The sequence below is a fragment of the Chiroxiphia lanceolata genome, chromosome 20 (assembly GCF_009829145.1).
Source record: "Chiroxiphia lanceolata isolate bChiLan1 chromosome 20, bChiLan1.pri, whole genome shotgun sequence".
Classification (NCBI taxonomy): Eukaryota; Metazoa; Chordata; class Aves; order Passeriformes; family Pipridae; genus Chiroxiphia; species Chiroxiphia lanceolata.
This window is the reverse complement of record NC_045656.1, coordinates 7,647,648-7,675,632: the sequence shown is the minus strand read 5'-3', so window position 1 is coordinate 7,675,632 and position 27,985 is coordinate 7,647,648. Positions and strand designations below refer to the sequence as shown.

The window sequence follows — 27,985 nt, the reverse complement described above, 5'->3', positions numbered from 1 at the left end:
CCTTAGAGCAAGAGGAACCACACAGAATGAAAAAAACTTGGAGGACATATTTAGCAACAGGAGACACACAAACCTATATTTTGGGATTTGAGATTAAATACTACAATCCACTGTTTTCATTTTCCAGCCCATTGCTCCGACCACAGGTCCAGGATATTAGAGATGAGTTATTAGGCTGATCCTCCTGAATTAGCAAGTCTTTGCCTCGGCCAGATGCAAACACACACTCCAGGGAGCACAGCACAACACCCGCTCACACTGCCAGGGGACTACAACATGATGATGAAGGGAAAACTCCAAGGGTAATTAAAAGTCTTTTCAACACAAAACTGACTCAGAACCAACACAAATAAAAACCATGGAGGGGCTGCCAACACCGAAACCATTTCCAGTAAAGCTTTATCAGAGATAATTCAGCACATTTCCATTATTTTATACTAAAATATATCAGTTCCTCCATAACAGTTTCATAACATGAAAAATCAATTATGTTTACATATTTATTATAATCTACATATTTCCCATAGCAGCTTTTTCACACAATAAGATTAAATATATGCACCAAATAATCAGTTAAGTCCAGTAAAAAGACTTGTTATAAGATTAAATAAATGAACTTATTTACGGTACTGCAGATCTTATATTGCCAACTGTACAGCAACCAAATCCTACAAATCCTAAACAGATGCACAAGTGCTGATCAGGGTCCCTTGGGGTGGAGGAGGAATCAAAGAAAAGGCATCAGGGAGAAAAGATTTGATCTCCCAACACGCAGATCCAGTAATAAACCTCCTTTATCCATCGAGCTCTTTCATAAACCCCTTTAATAAACACTTCAGCTCCAAGCAGGAACATTCCCAAATCAACCAAATAATCACCCTTTATTTAAAATACAAGCCCCACAGTTTTACATGTATTAATTCCAAATGCTTCCTAATCCCAACGATGGGATGACTGATTAGAAGCCTTTGTTGACTTTTTAGCACGGAGTTATTAGTCTGCAAAGAAGCCTCCAAATCCAGACAAACATTCTGGGTGTAACAGTGTGGTTTTACACACTACACAGGTACAAGTCTCTACTCCCCCCAACAGGTACTCACTGACACTATAAAATGCAGTAAAAAATTGCATCTGTCCCGCTGGACTCTATTCCAGAGGAGAACCCAGACACTGTGTGACGTTTGTGGCAAACATGGAATCTGTTAGGAGCACTGCCAGTGGACTGTGAAAAGAGTTAATCAAGTCCTTAGAAAGATATTTCAGTGCCTTGGCTTGAATTCATTGGGTTATGATATGAGAGATGGAAAAGTGCTGTTGAAAGAGCAGAAAAATCCGTTAACTGGGGAATCTGCAACATCAAAGCCACTCCTGATGTCAGCTTTCTTTAGGGACACGAACACAGCAGGAATCTTTTTGCATGTCTGGACCAAAAAAAAGTGTTTTCCCCCCCAGGTAACGGTAAGTAATACTTGTTTCACTGTTCATACATTCAACTCTTTACTAGGAGGAGCTATGTCCAAACCCTTTGCACAAAGATATGTTTGCCTCAGGTATAACCATCATAATTTTCATTTCCAATTGACAGTTCAGATTATATCCTTCTTACAGTGTAAAAATATCAGCGCTATCAGAACAACTTTACCTAAATTACAATATAGACTTTGCATCGTGTCTTTATAAAGACCTTTATGACACCAGCCAAAATCAAAGTGTTTACACCCAAAAGATCCCTTCAGGTGAACTCATGTTTGGTCACTTTTCAGATGACTGAACACCAGGGTAAACAGCTGCTTGGACACTGTGCTCCCTTTTCACAAAGGGGGACTTGTCAGTCCCTTTAAAGCCACAAGAAACCTTATGATCTCCCCTCAGAGGGTACTTTATTCATATTCTGTGCAAAAAGAAAAAAAAAAAAAAAGAATGTAACAACCCTTCTTTTTTAACTTTGAGGAATTTGTGTGAAGCACAGTTCTCACAGCACAGATTATGCAGAAATAACCAGAATCTCAACCGGGAGTTATAAAGAATTACAGAGCACGTATTTAGTAGTAAAGCAACCTGACGGCTTAAAGCTGCAATATTCTTCTCTCAGGGTGATAGTGTTCAGTACTGGGATTGGATTTCAGGGAAACAGGCTTCCTGCTGTTTCCACCCAAGGCAAATTTAACAGCAATCCTTTTCCACTCACCAGCCAGCACCGGTTCTCCTCAGCACCGCTGAGCACTGAAACTGTTCTACCAGTTCTGGTGAGCGTCCTGTACTTACTTACCTTGCAGGGAGAAAGGGAACTAAAGACAAACAAATCCCACCAAATTTAACCAAAGATGTGTGTGGCAGGGAAGGAGAAACACTGCAGCTTCAGCCCAAACCCAGTGTCACAGTCTACCATCATAAGCTCTAGACATCATGCTGACAGTCCCAGCCACGGAGAGCAGGCTGTGGAAGTCTGTCGCTTCCCCCACTCACTTTTCCTTGACTGGGAGGAGGGAAGGTGGTGATAAGTTTTAGCAGAGTCCAGGGGGGGAAACATCCATCAATGGAAAGCATATAAGAGCAGTAGGATGGTACAGACACCAATAACGCTGCCCAAAATGAGGGAATCTCGTCGTTTCCGAAGGTTGATCCTTTGAATCAGGCTGTTCACTGCTGGAAACCGGTCTGGGAGGAGTCTGAGTCAAGGTCATACCCAGCAAACAGCAAATTCACTAACAAGCCTTAAAAACCTGGATCTGGAAACGTGCAAGAAATGCAGAACTACTCCCAAGCTGGAGAAAGCAGGAGCAGTAAAACCTGATGGATAGTGAGCAGGATTACAACTGTATTCACTGATTACAGAGCAGCAGAGAAAAGGGAGCAGCTCAGAGTTCACATTTACACAGAATTCATCACCTGATCACCTAAATCACCAGTGTTTAATGTATTTAATCTCCAATACGTGAGGTTTAGTTACTTTTAATAATTGTGTTTAAATGAGAATGAAAAAAAAATGGGGCAGTTACATAAAACATCTGTGGAATTTCTTTAATGGAATTCTGCTACTGGTGAAGGGAACAACCAAAGGCATTTGACTGAGAAAATCCTGCACTTTTCATGGCCACACACTGTGCAAGTACAGCATACATAAGGAAGAATTCCTACTGTAAAACCACGAGGATGTAAATCTATTTTTTAATGTACAAAATACAGTTGAGAACAAGACAATCAGCTTCAGAGCTTCATGTCTTTAGAAGCAAGAATCTTTTAAGGTCAAAACTTATTTAACTCTTTCTGGTGTTCTTGTCAATTGCTAACAACTGTAATGAAATTTATGGGTTACCAAGATTCATCTCTCCAGGACGTGATGAGTCTGATCAAACGATGCCCTTATGACAGAAAGGAAGGAATAAGTGGGAAAACAACAAACATGCATGACTTGACAACCTGGTACATTCTTTAGCCATGGCACAGAATATGAAGAGAAACCAACACCACAAAATTTTCATATCTGAAGGACTGTGACAGACAAGAGAAATCTCAGGTCCTGGATACTCTTGGCTGTGAACCACAGCAAGCAGTGATGCACACCAGGCTTCAGCTTTTCTGAAAGCAAAAAACAAGAACTGAAATGAAATTACACTTCTGCAGAAAAATGCAGTAGGGAAGGCCATAAAATGCTGTTGCAGATCTCTACCTGAAAATTAAGCTCCGTTCTGCAGTGCCCAAATCTGAGCAAAACCAACTTATTCACCACATTCCCCATTAAGAAGCTCCAGGTGGGTTATCAAATGAGACTGGTGAAAAATGGGCCTGTTTGCCACTCATGGCAGGACAGGTTACACAGCCACTGACATCCCTGATCCCCAGGTGACAGAGTGAAAAATTGTACCATAACTCTTCTGCACTGGCAGCACAAATTTTTAGGAAAGGATACTAGCCAAGGTATTCATCTTGCTTTGTATTGACTTCAACATCCCCCTCTGCGAAGTCATATTTTCTTTAGTTGCCATGGCAATGCTGGAGAAAGAAAAAGAGGATCAAGTTGTTGGTGCTAAGAATAATCCACAGCTCAAACAAGAGGAGAGCAAGCAGGCAACGCTTCTTTGGAGGACAATGAATGAGGTGAAGCAACATGAATGAAAGCACAATTTTTCCATTAATCTCGATCTTTTACACTTAAATGATTTCTCTTTTATATAAGCCATTAACAAAGGAAAACACTGAGATTTCTTGAAACAGGCAGGTTTGGCAGATCTCCTCCAGCCCCAATGAAAACTGGTACAACCTTATAAGCAATATAAGAATATTGCTTAACTCTTAAGCAATATTCTTAAAATATTCTTAAGAATATTAACTCTTCTGGCTTAAGTTTTAAATTTAGAAGTTTGTTTCACCCCAGAAGCCCCATACTCACCTTCACTCTAGAGAGCACATGAGATTTGTGTGCCATCAGGATACGATGGCCACACAAGTATTAAGCAAATAAGAGCTGCCTCACAACTAAAAATCAATTTGCAAAGCGAATGTGCTGCTTGAGGAAAAGCAAGAGCAGACTGAGAGCCAACACAGCTCATGGAGCCTCCCTCCAAAGGTTTCTGGACAACCAAGCTGGGACATGCAGTCACCAGGTCTTTGAACATGTTCAAACACAATGAAGTGTTGGGATGTACTTGCTTTGTCTCAAGATTGATGCTGTTCCTTGTTTGCAGGTGAGTGGGCAAAGCTTGGATTCTCCTGCATTGTCTCTTCCCAGCCTGACTGTTTTCCATAAGGTGGAGCTGAGGGAGCTGATGTGAGGTCATAGCAAATGATGCTTCCACCACAGCACAGATTTGGTCCCATTTCTGAGATTTGGTCCCAATTACAAATATTCTCCATGGGTATATAAGTTTCCATTCTCTGTTTCTTTACCAATACATGCCCTAGCTGTACATATTTTATCCAAATACAAGAACACAACACAGGTGGAACATGAACACAGAATTTTCCATTTCAAATTTAACACATTTGAGAAGCCAGAAAAAAGCAGCTGTGCTCTTAAAAATAAGATATTAAATGAAGATTAGAAGGAAGTGCTCAGCTGACAAGTTTATGCTCTGGATACAGTGATTAAGGAGGAAAAATATGGCAAATACTGCTCTCCTTGCTGGCATGTGTTTCAAAACCACACAAAGTAGGACATAAATACAACAAGGCTGGATCATAACTCAGAAAAGTCACCTCTACTGCTGTTGAGTTTATCTACAGTAATAACAATGATTAAAACAAGTTCTTGGACAAGTTTGTGAGCCTTAAATATGGAGGGGAAAGGTTCTGGAAGAATAAAAGTAAAGTGGAACAACATAACTCAACAGATATAAATACAAGAAAAGGGAATTAAAGTTGTAATTTCAGAGAACAGGCAGGAAAATGCAAAATGCTGCTTTTACCCAATAGAGATACACAGGTTTTTAATTACAGGTATTTTAGTTCTCTAATGTAAAAAGCAACAAACTCACAAAACCACTACACAGCACACAGGGAATTTGGAATTACTAGGAATCAGGATGGAAAAAAGAAAATTCCCCATGTGCACCCAGGAAAGTTTGTTCAGTAACCTACAGCTTCTTAACTCCCACCCCCACACTGACTTGATGCTTGCCCAGATGAGGTTTTAATACAGTGTCTCTCAAAGCACTCCTGGATTGAGCCCCCTATTTTTATAAGATGCATCCAATGACTCATTGAGACATCCATTCATTTACAGAAGTGAAAATACAAGATGATTGTATATAAAGTGATCCTGAGCCACCTCCAAAATGCCTTCGGAAATAATTGTTATAGATTATCATGGAACACAAGGTTCCTGCTTTAACATCTGAGGAGTGAGACTGTTCATCTCACAGAAGAAGACAGGATGGAATGGCTTAAGTTTATATATTACAAGACTGAAACCATTTTCATTCCTTTCATCCAAAATTTTGAAGTATTTAGCTCAAAGGGTTGGGTCTTACTGAAGAGTTCTGAAGAAAAAAAAAATTGGAGTAATTACCATTTTTATTATGACACGGTCTAGTAATGAAATGTAATTTTGATATCCATGAACAAGGGTTTAACTGGATTCTAGCTACTATTAACAAGCCAAAATTCAAGTAAAAAGCACTGCTGTTCATGTGTAATTTGATTACTCAAAACATGAGCTGGTTTACCTCTGGATTTGTGAAGGAGATTATTAAATTTAAGAACCAGCAAACACAGAGACTAGTCCAGCAATTGGTCTTGTACAGTCTCAAGCACTGCAGCTCCCTCATATCCTTCATCAGAGAGTTTTGGTTTCATTCCCATCCCTAACATATGTTCACTGACTTGCTGCTGAAGCCATTGCTTCACTGACAAATGCATGTTTTAAAAAATTCATCCTGTTCTTCCCATTCTCAATACTGGCCCCACTTGGTCTCTCAGCACCGGGATCTCCCCAGATCACCACGACCTTCTTGGGGTGTTTTGTAACTCGCACGCGACATTTACGATAAAAGATTAAACGTTTCTTCCCGGAATCGAGATGACCCTGATTTAACATTTCACTTGGAAACCAGCATGAACTGTTCTCAGAGCTGCACTGGCTGGAACCACTAGAGCTGGGTGTAAACCAAGTTCCTAAAACCAGATGGTATCTGTGCTGCTCTCCATATTTGATATTAAAGCACGGCTCAAATACAACATTTGAGGCTGCTGCACTACTGGAGAAACCTCCTGTAGGTAACCCCAAAGCCACAGCCATAAAACACCCACCTATCTCTTCCCCAGATCAGCAGCAAGATCTCAAATTCCTGTGCTTGCAGCCATATTTCCTCAAAATTTCACTCCCATTTCAGGTTTGCCCTCGATTGTTCAGCAGTGCTGTGGGTATGTGAGCAACCACATTTCTCTCCAGAAGTAAAATAACTGGTATTTGTACATAGTTTGCTCTTTTCACTGGCATAAAAACACAGAGTAATAAACACCTCCAGCCATTATCCCAGTTGGAGAAGTCTAACATGGAGAGATGCACTTTTAATGCTGCCTCACTTGGAAGAGAAGTGTTTTGACTTAGAGAAATGTTGGAGCTGTCAGTGTTTCACCCCACACAGCCACATCCATCCCGTGTGTCACCGAGGCAAACGTACCACAAAAATCAGCTCCTTGCTTCCTTCACCCGTGGAGACACATCAGTCACATCTACACCAGTGAAAAACTAAAACAAAAGCTCTAGGGGAAGGAGCCATGTTATTAAAAATCAAATAATTCATATATTACTGAAACTTCTGCTTCATTTGGTATGCCATGAATCATACTTGCTTATTGAAATTCATGACAAGGTCTATGATTAAGGGAATGGACTCTGTGACTGTGCATAGAAATGCAAGCTCGAGCTTTAAATTGGTAAAAATTCTGATTGCATCACTTATTCTTTGAATAGAGCTATATATATATATATTCATGTCTTTAAATTTGCACATGTGTGCGTGCATCACACACACAATCTTTCAAATTAGTTTAAAGACTATTGTGCCTTTTGATGAAGCCTGAGATGAAAACAAAAGGGCAAAATGCAAGTGATTTTGCCTGGACACTCTGACAAGGTGCTCCTGAAAAGAGAGAAGACTCAAGAGAGAGAAGAAAAAAGGTTCAAGCCTCTCCATTCCGAAAATTCAATGCAAGTGAATTTTTTTCTTTTATTAAATCCTAATTATAACCTAAAGAAATACTACCAATACATGAGGAAAAGACTTTTTAAAAATTAAATCTATGGTTTTGGTCTGGTTTCAGTCCAATCTGTTAATATACAAACACTGACAAATCAGTGAATGAGGCCTCAGAAACAATATTACAATAAAACCCTAAGAACTTGTCAAAACTGTACATGCAAACCCATAAAAATTCCAACTGAGCCAACATAAAAATACAAGTTGTTAGAAAACAAGAAATAAATCGTTTGCTATTTTGGAGAAGTGATAATGTTTGAAAATGAAAACCTGAGAACACCAAACATATTAAGCAAAATCTATGCTTATATTTAAATCTGGCCAAGAGAAGTGAACGCTGTTCCAAAAGAACTGCAGTACAAAGTATCACATCCCACTCGCTTCTGGGAGGAAAATATGTTGCAGTAAGAACCCAGGCCACGTAATTCATTTAAAAAATTGATTAAAAGTTTAGTAATGACAACACATCTGGAGCGACAGCCCTGCTCATTGCTTTAGGTGCTGCACCATTTCAGCTCAGGTGCCCATTTATTCCCTTGCAAGGACGTTTGCTCCGTGGAGGAACCACCCAGAGGACGAAAAAGGCTCCTCAGTTCTCTTCTCCACAGAAAATCAGAGCAAGGGGGTCACAATTAGTGGCTGTGGCTTGTCAACAAAAGCTTCTGCATGCACCAAAATATGCTTTCCAGTGTTTAGAATCGCTGCTTAATAACAACCCCTGAAGAAATAAATGTGATTTCTTGACTTGCTCAATTAAAAACTAAGTAATGAGCTGCAGTAGATGTAAACCTTGAAGACAGAGCAGTATGAGTAGCCAGAATTAGCTAATTACATCTCACTTACTCAAGGAATCTGCACTCAAACAGCTTCTCCTGTACAATTCCCTCTTTTATTTGGGTTACAACAGACAAAGCAGTTGGGTAAACTTCCATCTGGTAAATTCACTTAAAACCAGCAGGATTTGCCCCCAATTAATGTCATACCCTAACACTTCCAATTACAGGGGGGGCACAAGAAAAAGAGTAAAAGAAAAAAACTCACCCTGTTTTCAGCAGGGGTGGAATTGAATTAAGATGATATAAATGGAACTACATTTCCTGCTCAGTGGAGTTGCTAAACAGGCTCTTTTTGTACCAAAAGAAAAAAGTGGAATATTTTTGGCAACAACTAGAGCAAGAAGTTCATTTACTGCAGATAACAAATGATGCAAGGGTGACAGCAGCAAATAAGAAATCCAACAAACTTTGTGCATTTTCGAGATGGAATAGCAGGGACACAAGCAAGGAGAAGTTTTTAATGAGGAAAAGACTAGAACACAAAGTAAAACAAATACAGCTGTGCTGTTTGACAAACATCTTTATGAGGCTGTGGTGGGATTGTATCCACATTTTCAGACATAATTGTACTGACCACTTCTGGTTCACCACTGCACACTAATGTGGTTTAACACATTCTTCCACCACGTTAATTATCCTGAGCCCACTGTGTGTACTTAAGCCAGTCAGCCCCTAATGGACACAGAGCCTTGCTGCACCTCTAATTACTCTTTTTGATCACTTATGCCAGTACATGCATTATCTGAAAGCATATCTTGCTTTTTTTTCTTCCCTTTTTTGTTTTGGTTTTAAAGCAGTAATCTAAAATTTAAAACCATTAAGTTGACATTATTATTACAGTCTGAATTATTGGTTTGCAAAATTGCAGAGTTCAATGAAGATTGGGAAGGGCACAGATAATTTATGATGTTCCAGTTCTAAACTTCCTATTTCAGTTCAGGGAAGCTATCACTCAAATATTGGAACCATTTGAAAAACCCAAAAGATAAATAACTATGTAACAGCAATAACCTCTCAAGCACTTGTGGTAAAAGCCACATTACCTGTCTCAGCTGCACACTAAGGTGCTGGATACATGGAAGGATTACAGAAAATCAGGTTGTAGATGAGTGTCACTGTGAGAAGAAGCATCTTCACTACTGGAATAGCCCTCAACAGCCCAACCTGAGACCCACTCTGCTCCAAAGGTTATTCACCTTTGCACAGAAACATAGATTTTCTAAACTAGGATCGATAAAATATTTAAGCCACACCATTAAGTCAATATCAAATATAAAAAACCCAACCCAAACCCTCCACCAATTCATTGTAATACTGCTGAGGAGTTATAAATAGTTACTGTATAAATACAGTGACTGATATATTTAGACACAATTCAATTGATTGTACAGAAAATAATGAAAATTTTTAAGTTAATTCCTACCTTATTGTTTCTTCTATCAGTCGATCTGAGCTGAAAGCCAAACAAAAAAAGTGAGGTTAAAAAAAGCAACAAGCACTAAATACCATTTTAGATTACTAATCAATGATCGTCATCATACAAACCTTAATAAATTTGCCCTTAAAACGTTTTATTTTTGGATGTTGTCACATTTTGCTACTACATAGATTTGGGTTATATATAGCCTTTGGAGGAGATGCTCCTACTGTTCTCTGGAGCAGCATTTCCTAAGTGTGTGCAAGAGCAGGTGCCCAGGAGAACACGTAAAGCACTGAGGAGACAGGGAAAAGGGAATGGGCACCATGATTGATGGGAGGCTGCTTGGAAAGGAGTATTAGAGAAAGCAGTACCTAATGTTATTGCTTTTTAATCCTGGCCATTCATTTCCAACCCTTCAAAAAATGTAATTAATGATAGAAGCTGAGACTTGGATCCAGGTAATACCATCTCAGAACCCCGTTTCAGGGGTGGTTCAACAAACACTGGTTTATGCTGGTTAACGAGGCAAATTCTTCCTACAGCACCACCAGTCTGATGAGAACTGAGTGATGCTCATGGGAAGCAGAACACACACCATGGGTAAGAGAAAGACCTTGATAACCCGTGCCCTGCCCTTGTTTCCCATCGAGTTTCTGTGCAGCATCACTGGGAAAAGGGCAGCTCAAAACACAGTCCCAGAGGGAACATTTCATTTACAGAGCGGACGTGCACGACAAAGATGACAAACAAGATCCTCACAAGACTAGAGCTGTTTCTCTTTTTTCTGTACTCAACTTATAGGCAGGGTTTTAATCACTGTTTTGCAGCCAGTTGTGGAATGCCAGAGACACACATCTCTTGTCAGAGCAAACAATATCTCCAATGCAACCCTGACACAGAAGAGGTGGCTGCATCCCTGTTTCCCATAGTGTGTAAACAATGATTCTTCCCCACAACTGCTCTGTTTACCCCACAGATTTATACAAATTCTTGGAGAATAACTGAAAAAAAAAAAAAAGAGAGTTTGCAGCTTGAGAAGGAAACCAACCTGACATAAAGCAGTTCAATGTTGTACTGGATAGTTCTTCCAGTATTAAAGCAGAATTTACTGTTTTCAAACTAAAAAATACTCCAAGAGCATGACTGCCTTCCTCTCCCACCCTCCTCATTCCAAGTGTTTTCCACCTCAGAAGGGAAGGTACCAACAGGCACAGCACAGTCCTGCCTCTGACTCAGCCAGAGATTTGGAGCTTTCCTTCTACCCCCAGGAATTCTGGGGATCCCCCTCCAGCTCCAGCTGGACGGGGTGGAAAACTGCCCCAGGGGGTGGGGAGACACAACCAGAGTCCCTGTTTGTCTGTGGGGAGGAGTGAAAACACGAAGGCTGCTATTTCAGTGCACCCGTGGCTTGAAACACGGGGACAGAACAGAGCACTAAAAATAATTTTGCCCAATTTTAAGTTGAGAGGGCAGCAAAGAACAGAACACACCTTTCTGCTCCCCAAACAGAGCCACAGATCCAAAGATTTTCACATCAGCTGCGAGCACATTGGGTTGACCAAATAAAAGCCACTTTTATTCACTGTGTGGTGTTTATTACACTGGCACAGAGAAGTAAAACACCATAGCTGTGTACACAGAAGGATGTGAGCAGTCTCACAGCATCTCCTGATGTCCCCAAGGCAAGGAGAACACAAAAGTAATGCATTAAAGATTTCTGTAATCGCTGAGCCTCCAAGATACACAATTCAGCTGAGAACGTGCCTTTCATAGATAGTCTCTAACAGACAAGTGTGTTAAGTGGGCAGTGCATAATAAGAATAAACTGCAAAACCATCAGGAAACAGCCTGAAAAGCAAGAGCAGAGCACAAGAATTCGTCATTTTAAAAAAGCTCTGATTTTTTTTTATTTATTTATTTATTACCAATGAAAAGGTATCTGAAGCTTTGCTGGAAATAAGTTACAATTAAAAAAAAAATCCGTGGAACAAAACATTGCTAGAACAGCCCTATCAAAAAAACCTGCCTTAGAAAAACCATTACCAGTTCTTTGACCATTTAACTGATGAAATTAGAGAACTTTCATGCTGATGAACTGAAGATGACAGGGAAGTTGAACAGTTTTACAGACCTCAAGCGAATTAGGATGTTCTCCAAGGTTTTTAGAGCACAAAAATTAGGATTGCCAGTTTGCAGCAGAGACACTCATTGCTTTTTATGTTGGAGAAAGCTGCAGTTGGGCAGTTTTATTGCTTAATCAGAGACATAAAGAGTTATTTAAAAGCTTCAGATTAAATTACACTGCATTATTTTTATATGTGTGTGTGTGTACCTTTATAGACATATAAAATTAAGTCCTGGAAATATAACTACCTGCAAAATGATGACAGAAGTTAATAAAAATGTATAAACCCAGACATCAGATGCAAATGCCAACACAAGGCATTTAACAGGCATCTGAAGCCACAAGATTGATGTTTCTCAACTTACTGGACATCACCCCAACTATTTGAAAGGATGAGATGCACATGAATTTTCTTCACAATGACTGACATGTAGGTAAGGGCAGACTAAATTAATTTTTAGAGTCTTAAATAAATAGCTGGGAAGCACACACATTTCCTAGACACAGTTCCCAGTGTTCTTCCCACCCTGAGAAGTACCAGCTCTTGAGGGGATCTCCAAACACACCTCTCCTTGCAGGCCTCCAGCAGGTGAACAAACTCTGCTGAAAATGGCAATGACATTCACTGACATTTTGGTAAAGGTTGTCAGTGTGAGCAGGAACATTTTAGGGATTCTGATGTGTGGATTTTTACCATCAGAGTTCTGTTAAGTTTAGTTCTTCCTGCGAATCAGTTCAGGGAGATGTCAGAGGCTTTTCCAACGTGCACTCACACAGCATCCCTTAAAGTCTTTAAGTCTCCTCGGCAAACACAGACTGTAAAGTTCACTTACAGTGATACCCAAACAGAAGCAGCTGTTTCATCATTTTACAGCTCATAACCATAAAAATAAGTCAGATTTAAGGAAGATCAGGAACACGAAGTACAACAGAGCACAGGGACCCAAGGGAAGTTGGCAGCTCTCCAGCTATTAATAAACTGTTTTACACAAACAGAAACTGTTCTCACAATTACAAATGTTCATTCCAACTGTTTGTCAGAATGAAGAAAATACCACTGAAAGAAGTAATTTTGCTTAACTTACTCATTCAAAACACTACAAAAAGAGGTTCTAAGGAAAAAAAAAATAAAATTAAAACCTCCTGACTTTGTTCTTCTGTTGTCCAAGCAAAGACATCAAATCCAGTGGCCATCCCCTCCTGAACATCTAAGCAAGCAAACAATGGTTCTGGGTACTATTAATCTGACTTGCCATCTGTTTCAATAAGCTCTGCATTTCTGCCTGTCCAGACAGATGGCACTTTGACAGAGCCATTTAAAAATACTACAGGAAAGAAACTCTGGAAGATGCTGAGGCAATCAGCTCCTGTAATGAATGGCACAAACCCAAGAGCAGCAGCAGCAGCCACGCACATGAAATAATCAGGCCTCTGTGCAACTGCTGCCTGTGAAAGATTGCACAGTTTGTCATTTAAATATGCAGACAGGTAAAAGAAGCCCAAGGAGAAATTAAGTGAAATGTGCCCCCAGGATGGAAAAGAATCCTGCCCACCACATCAGGTTTTTACAATTAGAGGAAGTTTTTTATGTTCTTGGGTTTTTTTTAAAGCAAACATCTACGTCAGTTAAATATAATAAACAGACAAAAGTTAAATAAAATTCATTAATATAGATGAATACTTAGATGAGGACTGGTTTCTCCCATATCCATAGATTTTGCTGCTGACTTACCAGCTGGATACCCAAAGAAAGCACTTGTCAGAGGAACAAGATACAGCAGCAAGACTCATCTGCAAATAACTCATTTCACAACGCACTTTAAACCCTTCAGATGAAATTAAGGGCAATATTATCACATAGAATAATTTAAAAGGAATAGGGAAAACCCTGTAGAATAAACTAATATAGCACTTGATAACTATTTTCCTCCTTTCATAAAGAGTAACTACAGAAATAATAATTTTACTTTGTTCTTTCTCTAACTGCAAGATCAATCACCAGTCTCTGCTCTCTCAAACTGCCTGCAATAAATCTTTCATATTTTCACAGTCCTGGATCACCAGGCAACGTGGAGCTTCCAGGAATGCAAATCCTGCAAGACATACTTGATTCTCTAATACACATAATACAGGCTGTGATGAAGCAAATCTGACACATACAGGCAGTTATTTCCACCATCACAATCACAATAACAGAAGAATAATAATGAAAGAAACCCTGTGCACACACACACAAAAACCCACCTCCAACTCATTTTTTCTGCTTGCCGTCAGCGTTCCTTATCATATAAAAATTCAGATCATTAAGCTCTTAAAAAACTTAATTAGAAGAAGGTAATGAAGAACACTTTTTTCCCCCCTGGGATAACAAATAAGATATTCCAGATTTTATAAGACTCATCTCAAACTTGATTTAATTTAACGTGAACGAGAGAATTCCACTGGAGCTGCTTTTCTAATTTGGAAAGGAATCAAACCGAAAACACAGCACAAACGTGAGCATTAAGTCAATTTATAAATTTGCTCCGAAGGAACAATGTTATTGACAACATCACCCCTGCAAGCTCTAAACACCTAAGTAAGCTTATTTCTGCAAATCACTGTACTGGGGAGTCCAACACTCAGTAATCACTTCCAATAAGAATGGGGAATAGGTGTAAAAGTGGGAAAGAAAGAAGCACAGTACCACATTGCTTTTAATCAATGCAAGCAGTTTGTTAAATCTAGAATGAAAGGCACTGGAATATAATCCACTGCTCCAGGCAAGAGTAAACCAACGTTATCTGGTGACAAGTTTCTTTCCAGATGGTTCACATGTACCTTGTGCAGGAGGAAATAAAATACACAGAAGGGAAGGATCTGCCAAAGGATTTCCAGGAAAATAACATGGTGAAACCTGCTCCCTCCAACTGCAATCCTGTGACTCAGAATTCACTAAAAATTGGACTTCTAGCTACATCCCTCAGTCCGTGTCTCAAAAGCTTATAAATTTCAACAATTTGGGATTAAGATACACTATCATAAGTACTTTCTTTGCAGCTGTCTAACATCTGTAAAAATATCTATGAGAAAACAATGAAAACATTAGTTGTTCTAACTCAGTTTAAAGAACAGCTTAAGGGATGCAAACAAATACCAAGGGATCCCCTCCCTTTGCAGGGAGATCGCTGAACACACAGATCCACCTTTACAGGTCTGAGAACACAAACAGGTTGTTTCTCCTGGATTTCTAAAGTGTACAGCCTGTTCCTCCTGGATTTCCAAAGGGTACAGTCTGCACCTCCACTGAACTCCGTGGATTTGTGTGGGAATTATCAACAGAGTGAAAGAAATGTTTCTCTAGAAGAGGAGACAGCCAAGAAAGCTCTTTGGCACAGAGGACTGGGGAGAGTGCCTGATGCCTGAGAGCCCCAGGAGGGGGAGCAGCAGCAATGCCACTTCCTTTAAAGCAAATCTAGGAGGAATTTAAGAGCCTTCTCAATAACCTGCAAGTGCACAGTCTACCCAAAAGGCACAGTCAAAAACTTGAAAACAGCTCCTGTTGTGTAAATGAAGCTGCTGCACAACCCCAGTGCCAGGATGGCACCACCAGCCACATTACAAGTTCTCCATGAGGCTCTCCATTCACGGCTGGGAAAGTTCCTGGAGAGATTGCCCCTCCCCTATAATTGCTCCATATTACCCATAGGAATGAAGTGAAATGAACTGAGAAGGGCAGGTCTTACTGTAAGTCATTATCAGCAACCACAACTGTCAGAACAATTCCAGTAACTTACTAATGGACTCTATCGGCATTTCCTCAAATTTTACATCTGCACACACAACCAGCAGTCAGTGGAAGTGCTGTTTTTCATTATTTCCTCTGGTTTAAAACATATAATTTAAATGAAACCTTTAACTAAAGGGAAAAGCCCTCAAAACCAAGCAACACAGCCTTCAATATGCAACACTGACCTGACAAAAAACAAGCTCGAGCAGCATAACCTGTCATTACTGATTTGTTGGGCACACACAGACAAGAGAGATGCTCAACTTATAACAAACACAAGCTGTTGGTAATCTGTGCTGTAACAAAATAGATTGTATCACTTTTCCAGATCAGTGTTTTCTGACTAAAGTTTGGCAAAGCTAAAAAACTGGTCTACCGTTCACACACTCCTAAGTAACCAAGAGAACAGCAGGGGAAACTCCTTTCCAGAAGAGCCCCATCATACAAACAACTTCATAATTAATACCTTTTTAATTTCCAGTGAAGCTAACACAGAAATGAAGTGAGAGTTATCCCTAGGATGACAACCCAACTGTAATGTGGTATGAAACCCTAAAATACACACTGACAGACGTGTATTCAGCTTCCTAACTGCCTTTTCACCTGCTGTGGTTTTGAGGGTTTGCTGGTAGATGCAGAAAGCTCTGTGGCTTTCAGCCAGGACTTGGCTGAGGTACCTAATTTACAACTATCTACCTATATGTTTATTAAGCTTCAGAAAACGATTCTTAAAGCTGCATAGTCAACTCTGCAACATAACAAATGCTTGTGGTTCAAAATTTTGAAGTGCACGCTGCTTTTAAAACATCTGCAAGCCAAATTAAGGATGCAATTCAACGGGGAAAGATCTCAACATTTTTCTTCTGACCCAATTTCCCCCTGTTCTTAGGCCTGTCTTTTTATCTGAGACTGTACAAGATGCATTCTTCCAGAACTGCAACTAATACTCAGTATAAACAAGCCTCTCAAAGGAGAGGAAGGCACTCTGCATCTTTCAATTCACAACAAAACCAAGGTCCTTGAAAAGTTCTAAACAAAACTGTACTATCAGGATAAAATAGAGATGCTTTATGGGGAATTTGGATCTAGTTCTGCTTACCATCGTGGATTTGATAGGACACTAAGATATCTGCATAGCAACCATTCAGCCAAGAATGAGGAGAACCTAATTCTGATGCATTAGTAGAGGCTGAAATTAAATAAACTCAAGAATGACATTTATGCAGCAATGTGGTAACTTTCCAGAGGTACACTCTGTATTTGAGAAAATGGAAATAGTCGCTATTTAACGTATCCATACACATCAAATTGAGTTCAACAGCTTGTTTCTACTGGAGGATCTAATAGCAAATAATGAGCAAGCAGTTGTGGCCCTAAAGAATAATGAACAGCCACAATAATAAAAAAAAAGTAAAATGATATGCTGCATTAGAATAATAAGTGATTCTCATATTGCACAAAAGAAACTCTATAAAACTTCACTACTGTTGATTCTGTTCAAAAGCTGCAACTACTTTTCAGAACCAACCCATGTAGGAATGATTTCAGCTCTGTCAAAGCCCTAATTTCAATACCAGACTTTGGGGGGGGGGGGAGAGAAGCTGTCCTAGTTAAGAAACCGTGTTGAAAGGAAAGCTAAAAACAAATAAAACGTGCATCACCGACTTGTTTATTTCTGAAAGGAGCAACAAACTTCAGAAGCAAACAGAGCTCTGAAGTTTGAAGTATGGGTTTATATCCTTCCCTCTCCCCAAATTAAGAACAAAGTGCTGTTTCGAAGGTGAAGCCCAGAATGGAGAAGCAGAGCCTAGTTTTAGTCCCAAACACTTTCTTCCCCATGATGTATTCAGGTAATTTTTCACTCTGAGGGTTTTGCCCTTTAGTTTCTTCAGTCAGTCATAAAGACCTAAGGGAGTTTCTGTCGCCTCTTTCCCAGGGGAACATGGAAGTTCAGGCACAAACATGTCACACAGATAAAAAGCAGCAATGAGTTTGAAGTTCTCAATGCTCAATGTGTGGCTGCATCCTTTGTCACCTGCATAATTTAATTTTGTTCTGGAAGTTACAAAGGAAATCCCCAAATTACGTTTTGTGCTCTGTGTGTGATGAGTTTGTTGGTTTTTTCATTTGATGTTCCCCTCCCCTCCTCCCCTTTCTTTAAAAATCATTTGTTTTAGACATACTGAAGTTATAAAAAGTCTCAATAGCCACCGCTGTCAGGGAAATTATTGATTACAGAACTTTTTAAACCAACCCAACTACAAGGAAAGTATGCAAATAAATGCTATGAAACAAATTCAATCTTTTGCTTAGGTAGGTTTGGTTTTTTCAGTCCTAAATACAGCCCAGGAAGATGAAAAGCAGCAGTAGATTTTACTCTAATGAAGCTCAGGCTATTTTTAAACAAAAAACCTCTTAAATCCTGAAGTGCTTGGCTGATTTTCATGTTCTTTTATTAAGTTATTTATAAATAATAATAATACCCAGAAGAGCAACTTCCTTCATTGCCTGCAAGCTTTGAACCTCCCCAAATTCTCATTAAACTACTTCATTAACTTGCTCACACAGTAATTATTACACGTAATAAACAGTGAAGTTTCTCCTTTTCCAGAAGACATGAACTGTCTCCCTCTCTGAGCAGTATTTACTACTAAAATAAAAATACAGCAAGTTATGCTCAGTCTGGTGCTGCAGTTGATCTGCTCAAGTGTCACATTAGTCTGGGGCTGTTACAGGGGAAGCTGATCCAGCCACTTACAGAGTGGCCTCATGTCCCTCTGCCATGGATCTTCAGGAGACAGAGGCTTGGAGATAAAACCCATTCAATCCAGACAGAGATAAGGCTAAAGGAAGGAATCACTGATGCAATCAAGAAAACTCTGCAGCAATGGGAGACAGAGCAGAGAGAGAGAATAGAATCGTATTTTGAAACAGGATTACAGTACAAGTCATTGTGCATCTCTAAGTAAGCCTTTGCAACACTAAAAATCCTCCTGTGCCCAAATCCCTTCTTTGAAAACCATTTCATTTGTGCTGCTGCTCAGACAGAGCACAGAGCCCTGCCCCAAAAGTCTGTGTGGTGGATATTCAGTGGTAAGTCAGGAAGGGAATTGCCACAGCCATCCTGGCTGGCACTGGCAGGCACTTTTAATGCAGTAATTTCTCAAACTGCCCTATTCCAGAAATGAAGAAAACAAGTCAATGGCTTTTGGGAAAACAGGGACAGACTCTTGCCAGAGCTCCTGCAATTAATGGCCAGCAGAGAAACGTTTTAACCCAGATTCCTCAATCCCTCCTTGCACTCTGTCTTCCAGTTCAATGGACAAAGTGCTGCAGCACCTTCCACTCCCCCTGCACAGCAGGTCTGCAGCCAAACTGCACCAGATCTGGTGCCTCTTGGCAAACCCTCCAAACCACAGCCATGGGGAGCATGTCTGTCCTGCCAGGGCAGAGCTGTTTGGTTTTTTTCATAACTGCTACACAGCAAACAAGATTATTCATTACCAAGGGCTGTTTCAGTTAAATCTACATTAAAATTGAGAGAATGGAACCACAAAACCACCACATTCTGCTCTGACACAAACAAAAAAATAAGTTTAATTAAGAGGCAGGTTTGGCAATTAAAAAAACCCTTACTGGGCCTGACTAAAGTGGAGCTCAGCAGTTCTGAGGCTGCAGAGCAGGCAGCCAGCAGGCACCCACAGGGGAGAGACTCATCACACTCCTCCCTCCCTGCTGCTTCCCCAACCACCTTGGGAATGAAAAAGGAATTGGTGAATTAGCTGTTTCTCCTACAGTGTCTCTCTGTCCAAGAGAAATCGAAGGAGATGCAGTGGTGAACTGTGTGTCAGCTGGAGCAGTTACTGCTCAGGCATCTGTGTGTCCTCCCCTCCAAGTGGAGGTGAGGGAGGGGATGGAAGGGAGGTAACAGCATTTCTCTGGTTTCAATCCAGTCCTGAAGGTCCCACTCAAATCCACAGGAACCTGAGCAGCAACAGCACAGTGAGTGGAAATCAGGATGTGCAGAGCAGAGAGCAGAGATAACAAAAGAAAAGGAAATTAAATTAAGGTAGAAAACTGGCAGCTTCTTCCCAAAAGGTCAACGCACCTGTAATCAAAAACCCTGTGTCTCTGCATCTCATTAAGCTGATTTCTCTGTGCAAATCAGTGCTCAAGTGAAAATTGGTAAGCAAAGGCAATATTTAGAGGAAAAACTGTCAGTCAGTCACTCCCTCCACTAGGACCTGGCCTGTATCACGGACAAAGTTTGGGAGCAGTTTCCTGGTGATTATTCTCTACTGAATGTGCCCATTTCTGCCCAAACAACAACAGGAAATTTCAAATAGCCCTGCTATTGAAAAATGAAATGCCATAATCAAAGTAACAAAAATATTTAGTACTCCAGAGTACTCCACACACGTGAAGAGCTGCACAAACACTAATTTCCCCTAATCATCCCAGGTATGTATTATTAATACACCATTACGCAACTGCTGCAGATTCCCATCAGTTCCTTTGCTCACTTCCCTTATTCCTCTTTCCCCTTTCACATGTAGAACACGTCCCTCTGATTTGTTTGCTCTCCTCCTTCAAAGTTTCTTACCCACCTCCTGTGGCCTTCTCTGTCCCAGTGCTAAACATTTTAAGACAGACAGGGCTGCCTGAACACAGGTTCATCCCATCTACCTGCATCATTCACACATGGTTTTCCAGCTAAGATGAATTTTTTTTTTTTTACTGGATAGATTCATAAGCTGCATAGCAACACCCACCAGAACCATGCAGTCACCTGACAACAACTAAAAACACAGCTAATGATACCTGCACCTGCTTCCCCACCAGCCACTTCTTTTGGAAAGGGATAAATGACAAATTTCTGAGCGCTGGAGCTGAGAAATAAAGCAACAGTCACAGAGTGGCCCTATAATGACAGAATAAATCTACCACAGCAAATGCTGGTGACTACTAAGTGGTCTGTATCCATCTAGTTTTACAAGGAATTCATCACAGGTAATACAATCTGTAGTTTCTATCCAAACTTTGGAAGCCTGCACTGATTTTAACACAAATTCAGCAGCATCACCTGACACCACTCACAGAACAACCCAAGCACCAACACGAGGGAAATTTTCACTTGCATACACACACAATATTGCAAATTTAATCAAGCACATCAGGCCCCTCTTCGCTGACTTAGACTATAACTCATCAATAACTGCAGAATTTCTCAGGGCAGACACTAAGTTGACAGAATTCTTTCCTCTGAGGCAGCACATTTCAGAGCAGATTTTAAAATGCTAAGCTACATCTATTCATCAAAATTGCTTCCTTTAGATGGAAAACAGCATCACAAGAAAAAGGATGACTTGTTTGCATCCCTGGCCAAAAGCACACAAACAGAAAAGATTAAACACCTTCAGGGAATGGCACAGACCCAAGAAGTATTTCTTCAAGCATCTGACATGGCAAAAAGTCTGAGGTATTAAGTAAAAACATTAAGAGGGCATCAATATTCAACAAGATCTGCCAGCCTTATTTTAATTAAGGGGGGGGGGGCTAAAGTTTTTATTAAAAAATGTAGGCATTATTGTTTGTCTCTCCAGAGGCAGGTAAAGCTCTCCTTGAATTACCTGTATAGAACTTAAGTAGGAAACGGAGTGACCTGTCCACAGGCAACAGAATTTCTGGACGAACCTCCTTTCCCAATAAAACTCACAATCAGATGATTTCTAAAGTGAACTGAGGCAGCAGTGAAGCTTTCAAAGAGAGAAGAACACTATATGTGCTCTCTAACCCTCCCAGAAGTGGGATGCAGCAGCACAGAGCCCTTTGTGCCCCGGCAGCACCGTGATCCCAATGTGGAAGTGCTCCACACACCGTGCCAGCAGCACTGACACAGCAGCCAGCCCCACCCTGGGAAAGGGACTCCAAATGGATCCAGGATCCTCACAGCTTAATGGAAAGGCAGGCACAGCCAGGGTTTGCACAGAGCTTCAGCTGCTGTCATTCTCTTGGTGCTTAATGTACGTCGGGTCCTTTTATTCATCAACGTTTTTCACTCGCGGATTTTTAACTTCCCTTCCTTTTTAAGGTTCACCTACACATACAACATTAACACACAGATTCTCCTTCAGTTCCCTTCCAGAAGAGATGATGTTCAAAATGTGACACAAAAATAAAAAAAGGCAGATTCGGGTAAAAAGCAGAGATCCAGCTTCTGTCCAAAGTCCATCCCAGAAAAAAGGCTTCCTGGTTCTCCTCCTCTTCCTCCCCACGAACAATCCCGCCCAGGGCTGCCAGCAGCTCTTTAAGAGCACTCAGGGAAAACAGAGCCAAGAGAAAATTCCAGTGGCCATTTATCCTGTCTCACACGGTTGTGCATAAAGAAAAGGGCCAGAACTCTGCACTGGGGCAACAGCTCAGCATCCTCCATCATCAGATAATGGGATAAATATGTAACAGGTCAAGGTACTTAACGGCATAAATTAAGCAGGGCCAAGACTAGGTGAACACTCCAATATCTGATAGGAATATATCATTCCTGGGGCATTAGTACATTCCTCTGCAGCATGTAATAACACACTCGTAAAGTTTGTGCTGCCACGTCCATTTCTCACGCTCTTTTCATTGGTTTAACTTCCCTTAAAAACACGTTTGGATTTTTCCTGTTGTGTCTTTGTGACAACGTAAATATATTCCCCGTGTAGTTCTGTCAATTAGTCTGGCACCAGGGTTTACTGCACTGCAAATATTCGGCATCATGACTCACACAAAGCCTGTCAGTTTATCCTAGGAGCATGTCTGGTGTAATCTGCCAGCTCCTGGTGATTTCTTGGGACCTTTTCCTCGCTTTTACAGCTTTTTGGCACGAATAGCTCATTAACTGTTTTCTTTGAAGACAAATATGTTGAAGCTCTCTAACAATTTTCCTCTGCCAGTATCTCTTTCTGAGCTTACTGATTCTCAGTTCAAAAGTTTTGAACATCCTGCAAGCTTTGATTTCTTGCCAATGTTGTATTCTGCTTCTGCACTGGATTTCTTCACAGTCCTTCCAGTTATCTCCACCTTGCAGTGGTATTCCACGATTAGTTTTGGCCCTGTTTCCTGAAGACCCCCAACTCACACTTATTTCTTGCTTTCTTTTTCTCAGTGTCATGGTAGAGACTTTTTTTTAAAGTCTTGATATTTTCAAATAATCACCCAGAAGATGGTTTAACTGTTTCTAAACTGCCTTATTTCACTCTATTTTTCATGGATTTTAATTGTAAAAACATACTGGAGATTATTATCAAAATAATCAATGCCTCAACAAATGTTAGGCTCAAATGCTGAAGACATCTGCCAGATAACATTTACAAAATGGTTTATGTTTTCCTCTCTTAATTGTTGCAAACTTTCCAAAATAGTGCACTCAGAGCAAAGTCAGTTTCTCAGAAGTTGTATTTTACAATTCCAGAAATATTTAATTTGTGGCCTTCTTTAACAAAATGCCAAATGTCTGAAAGTATTTACCACCTCTCCAATAAAAACAACAAAGCAAAACAAAAAATCCCAAACACAGCATCTGGGTGGAATCAGGTTTACTCAGATTAACTGAGACTGATTCTTCAAAGTACAACATTTCAGGTAAGATTCACCTCTGGAATATTAATATTGGGGTTTTTTTCCTGGAGACTTTCTATTTCATCACCAAGCATGTTTAGTAATAAATTCAACCTATCAGAACTCAAAATTCAAGCTTTAAATCAATTAATTTCTAAGTCTTAAAAATATTAAACTGACAATGAAGTGGTGTTAAGCCACAATGGAGAAAAAATTGTTTAAATTCCCTGTAAAAGTTTTTTGTGCAGTTCTGGCTACAAGTTTAAGTTATCTATAGGAAAGCACATTTGAGAAAGCCACAGGTAATTTTTTTATTTATTTTGGTTTTTTCTAAATGCAAGCCTGCCCCCTCGTGTGAGACTGAGGTTTAGCACCACTACAGGCAAGGAGAGAGGCAGGAAAATCAGAGCTACCTCTGGACTCTCCAAAGAACACAAACCCTGCAGTGCTCTGCTCTTGGCTCTGCTGCTTTTGCTGCACAGAGGACGCTCAAAGCAGCTGCTCACAACCTAATGCCCTCTCTGCAACAGGAATAAAGTGCTTTCTATTTTGCTTGTTATCTGGGTGAATAAAGTGGACCAAATTTGCAATATTTAAGTGCACAGGTAACTTTGGAATTAGTCTCCTCCGTCACCTTTTCTACATGTTCAGTAGAGACAAAAGGCAAAAATGTTCTTCTCTGTCTGACTCTGACAAAGAAACAAAGACCAAAACCAGCCAAATCATGGGAGTTTGTTTCTTAACCCTTATCCTAGTCAGCGTGTAAAGGCATCTACTCCCTTAGGAGGAGGAGGTCTGAGTCACAAGTGATTTGTGAAAGCCCACTGAAGACAACACAGAAGTCACTGACAAGATCCTAAAGCCAAAATCACTGACAAATACCCTGATTATTACCTACCACACTTCACACTCAGCATGACCCACAAATGTTCATCCAGCTGCAAAAGCAGCAGCACTGTCACAGAATACACAGTACAAGGCATTCCTTGTGCACATGCTATTGTCCCAATGGACACAGCTTTCACATACACTTGAAATTCACAATGTTTCATCCCCCAGGAAAGTCAGGCACCTCCAACATAAGTAAACAGGAAACAACACCTACTTTCGAAGGTGTTCGTGCTCCTTCAGGAACAGTTCTGTTCTTCTGTTGTTCACGCCAGACCCGCTTTTATATGACCTAAAACCCAACAAAACAGAACCTTGTCAGAACCTGAATAAAAATTGTGAATTCAAGTAACTTCTTTTGCTTTACTCAGAGCACGGACAAGTGAGCTATGCCAAGTATTCTCCTCCAGAAGGAGGGTTTCCACCTTCTCCCTCCGAGGACAGTCCCATTCCACTGCTGTAACCAACAACACAACTTACTCGATATCTTTCCGTACCGACCCCAACAGATTCTCCCTTTCTCTTATTGCCAAGAAGTTCGCTTTGGTTTTGTGGAATTCGTGTGTATAATCCTGTAATAAAACAAGTTATTCCAAAATTAGGATCCTGAGGTTTAACAACACAACATACCCACGGGAGATCCGACCACCTTTTCAACTGCCAAATGTTCTCCAATACAAAGTGCAAGACCAGCTTATGAAATGAACAGCAAAAATGGCCAGAAGCTAATGCAAAGTATTTTTAAAACTCACTGCTCTTACAGTAGTTGCTAAATTTGATAGCTACAGACAAGGTCATGCAGGGAAATCCACTGTAATTCTTTGTCCCAGTGTCACATATCCTCGCCTCTCTGATGAACTGGTTTGTGTTGGAATTTCTCCTTACTGGTGATGGTGCCGTGATATCAGCACTGATAATAATTATTTCAAACTATTACAATTAAAGGATTAAATTATTTTTAAGAACCAACCCAAAGGCAGGGGGGAGGCCCGTTCTGTTACCTGCAGGATGTCTCTGTGGCGCTGCAGCGTGTGCATCAGCGCCGCGTTCAGGGACGGCACGCCCGCACTGTTGGTGTACTCTGCCATTTTGTCATTTATCCCAGTGAGCTACAGGAGGGAAAACAACCCCAAAAAAACATGAAATGGCTCGTTCTTGTATGAAAAATACAATGCACAAGCTGAAGGAGCTGGCTGGACAGGCACACCTTGTCCAACACCCACACTTACATTTCCAAACGTCCCTCACACAAATCCGGAACGTGACATTTCCTAAACGCCCCAGTAAAGCCACAGTAACTCCAGTTACCTTTCCCAGAAGTTGTTCAATCTCCACGGCCATGGTCTCAAACATTCTGTCCTGGCTTGATCCATTTAAGAGAGGAGTTGTGTCAGAGCTAGGGAAAAGGGGAGGAGCAGTTACTGAAAAGCACATTGTTCCACGAATGCAAGAAATAAGGAAACACTGGGGACAGGGGTTGGAAAGTTCCACTACCCAGGTTTCCTAGAGGTGAATTAAGCTCAGGAAAACTACATTTTCTTATCACACATGCCTTTAATTCTTATCTGAATGGATGACACAGCATCACCTGGGGGAAATGCAACCTCTCCTTGGAAGACATGCCTGACACACCTTTGTCTGGTACCAATGTCCTTCTCTCCCCAACTTTTAAATTTGATTTATTTATTTACTGGCAGAAGGGAGCACTGCACTGTTACAGCAACATAATCACACCTTAATAACGTGGTGTTAGGACAACCCACTGACTTATTAAGCAATCAGTGCTCTACAGAACAACACACACAATTACAGTTTCACACACCTTCCCTATTTGCTTTTTAAGATAAACTAAAACCACAAGGAAAACTTACATTGAAGACCTGCCTGTAAAAGTGTGACAACTAAGAACCCTCAGAGACAACTCGTGGCTTTGGTAATCTGCCTTAACCTTAGTAAGAGAAGTTTTGCATTGGACAACAAAAATAATGAAAACAATCAGATTACACTTCAAGTATCAGCACAGAGCCAGAAACAAAAGTGAAACTCAGGGATCTGGTGCTCTCAGGCTTCCACAACCAGAAATTCAAGGAAAGGTTCAAAATGGATTAATTCATCAAATTAAAAAAAAAAATCAATACACACAGCCCTACAGTAATCACTGATACAGTTAATAAGCAAAGAATGGCATTTTTAAAGGCTGCACTCAGACAGAGAAGTTCGTAATTCCTGCTGTGGAACTGCAGGGAAGAGCTCACCTTTGGCCCTCAATATAGAAAGACTGAAAGAGTTTTATCAAAGTAATTCTTCAGTCAAACTTGAGTCTGCCTAAAGCAAACAGAAGCTACTCATGCACATGCACAAGTACCTACTTATCTGGTTCATATATATATATATACATACATATAAAAATATATGTACAGCTCTCATCATTCCCATTAACACTGTCCCTGCCCATGGCAGGAGGTTGGAACGAGATAACCTTTAAGGTACCTTCCAGCCCAAACCATTCCTTGGTTCTGTGATTATCACTCAGCTTAGGAGAAAGCCAGGAAGAAACAGCCACCCCTGTGGAGAGAGGGCTTGTTCCCTGCCAGCCTTGCACCAGCTGCTCAGTGCTCCAGTTCCCTTAAAATTGGGATTACGAATAGCACACCTGGGAGGTGTAAGGCTAAATTTCCCTAATGATAAGGTCCTAAAAACCTCCTGCTGGTTCAATACAATAGAAACTGGGAAACAAGATGATGTAATGAGCATTAAAAACTTCTATCAGCAGTTCCCAGTGACCCCACACAGATTGAACTTTAAACTCAGCTCTCCCCAGGGACATATGTCACCCACAGCCCTTCCTGACTCACACCCCGAAATCACACCAAGGCCAACACCAGCAGCAAGTGCTGAAATGAGCCACAGGTGGGACCAGCATTCTGCAAACGATACAAACGAACCCAGCACCAGGGGCAGCGTTTAAAACATAAAGAAACGGGCTTTAGTACCTATACCTGTCGCGCCTTCCGTCTCGGCCGCTGCTGTAGCTGGTGCAGAGCTTGCTGAAGGAGACCAGCTTCAGGTCCAGCTCGTTCTCCAGCTGCCTCGCCTGTTTCCTGAGATCTGCGCGGGGCGAGGGGACAGTCACGGACCCGCCCGGGGCCCCCGCCCCTCGGGGGGTCCCGGTCCCACAGACCGCCCGGGAGCCCCGGGGAGGGGAACCCACAGGGGAAGGAGGGACCCTCATGGCTGGGGGAGCGCCCCACGCCCAAAGGGGGTCACGGCTGAGCACCCTCAGCCCTGCCCCACAGCCGCGGGGCTCCGCGGGCACCGGCGCCTCATGGCTGACGTGCCGGCACCGCCCGCGCCCGCCGGCCCCCCGGAGGCGAGCAGAGGGGCCCCGGCGGCGGTCCCGCCGCGCCGTGCCCGGGCCGTACCCCGGGGGAGCCCCATGGGGCGCGGCCGCCCCGGTCCCGCCGCCCCCGGCCCCACTCGCCTTCCCAGTAGTTGCTGCTCCCCGCCGCCATCTTTGTTGTCCAACGTCAGCTGCGGGCCAGCGCCGCCGAGACGGGTGGGACAGAGCGGCCCCCGGCACGGGCGGGCCTCCCACCGCAGCGCCGCCCAGCGGCCGGGCGGACACAGCGCCTACGCCGGGCGGGA

General features: G+C 41.4%; 1 protein-coding gene across 3 annotated transcripts; it reads right to left on the bottom strand.

Moving 5' to 3' along the window:
* Nucleotides 1-27,910, bottom strand: GOSR1 (golgi SNAP receptor complex member 1). 3 transcript variants are annotated; one of them, XM_032707223.1, is made up of 9 exons: nucleotides 27,822-27,910; nucleotides 27,334-27,448; nucleotides 25,649-25,736; nucleotides 25,342-25,449; nucleotides 24,821-24,912; nucleotides 24,558-24,632; nucleotides 9,960-9,989; nucleotides 3,911-3,993; nucleotides 1-2,658 (listed from the first exon to the last, which is right to left on the bottom strand). In XM_032707223.1, the coding sequence occupies exons 1-9, from the start codon at nucleotides 27,850-27,852 to the stop codon at nucleotides 2,534-2,536; spliced, it is 747 nt and encodes a 248-aa protein (XP_032563114.1). In that variant the 5' UTR covers nucleotides 27,853-27,910; the 3' UTR covers nucleotides 1-2,533. The 3 variants fall into 3 exon arrangements, with proteins under 3 accessions (XP_032563114.1, XP_032563115.1, XP_032563116.1); XM_032707224.1 differs by having other exon boundaries at nucleotides 27,340-27,448; XM_032707225.1 differs by lacking the exons at nucleotides 1-2,658; nucleotides 3,911-3,993 and adding an exon at nucleotides 8,852-9,008.
* Nucleotides 27,911-27,985: the final 75 nt, after the last annotated feature.

Coding starts and splice junctions, on each gene's coding strand:
- GOSR1 (XM_032707223.1), bottom strand. CDS start 27,852: ATGGCGGCGGGGAGCAGCAACTACTGGGAAG. Junction 9,990..24,557: donor GAGCACGAACACCTTCGAAA/GTAGGTGTTGTT, acceptor TTTGGCTTTCAG/CTCAGATCGACTGATAGAAG. Junction 2,659..3,910: donor CAAGATGAATACCTTGGCTA/GTATCCTTTCCT, acceptor GACTCCTCCCAG/ACCGGTTTCCAGCAGTGAAC.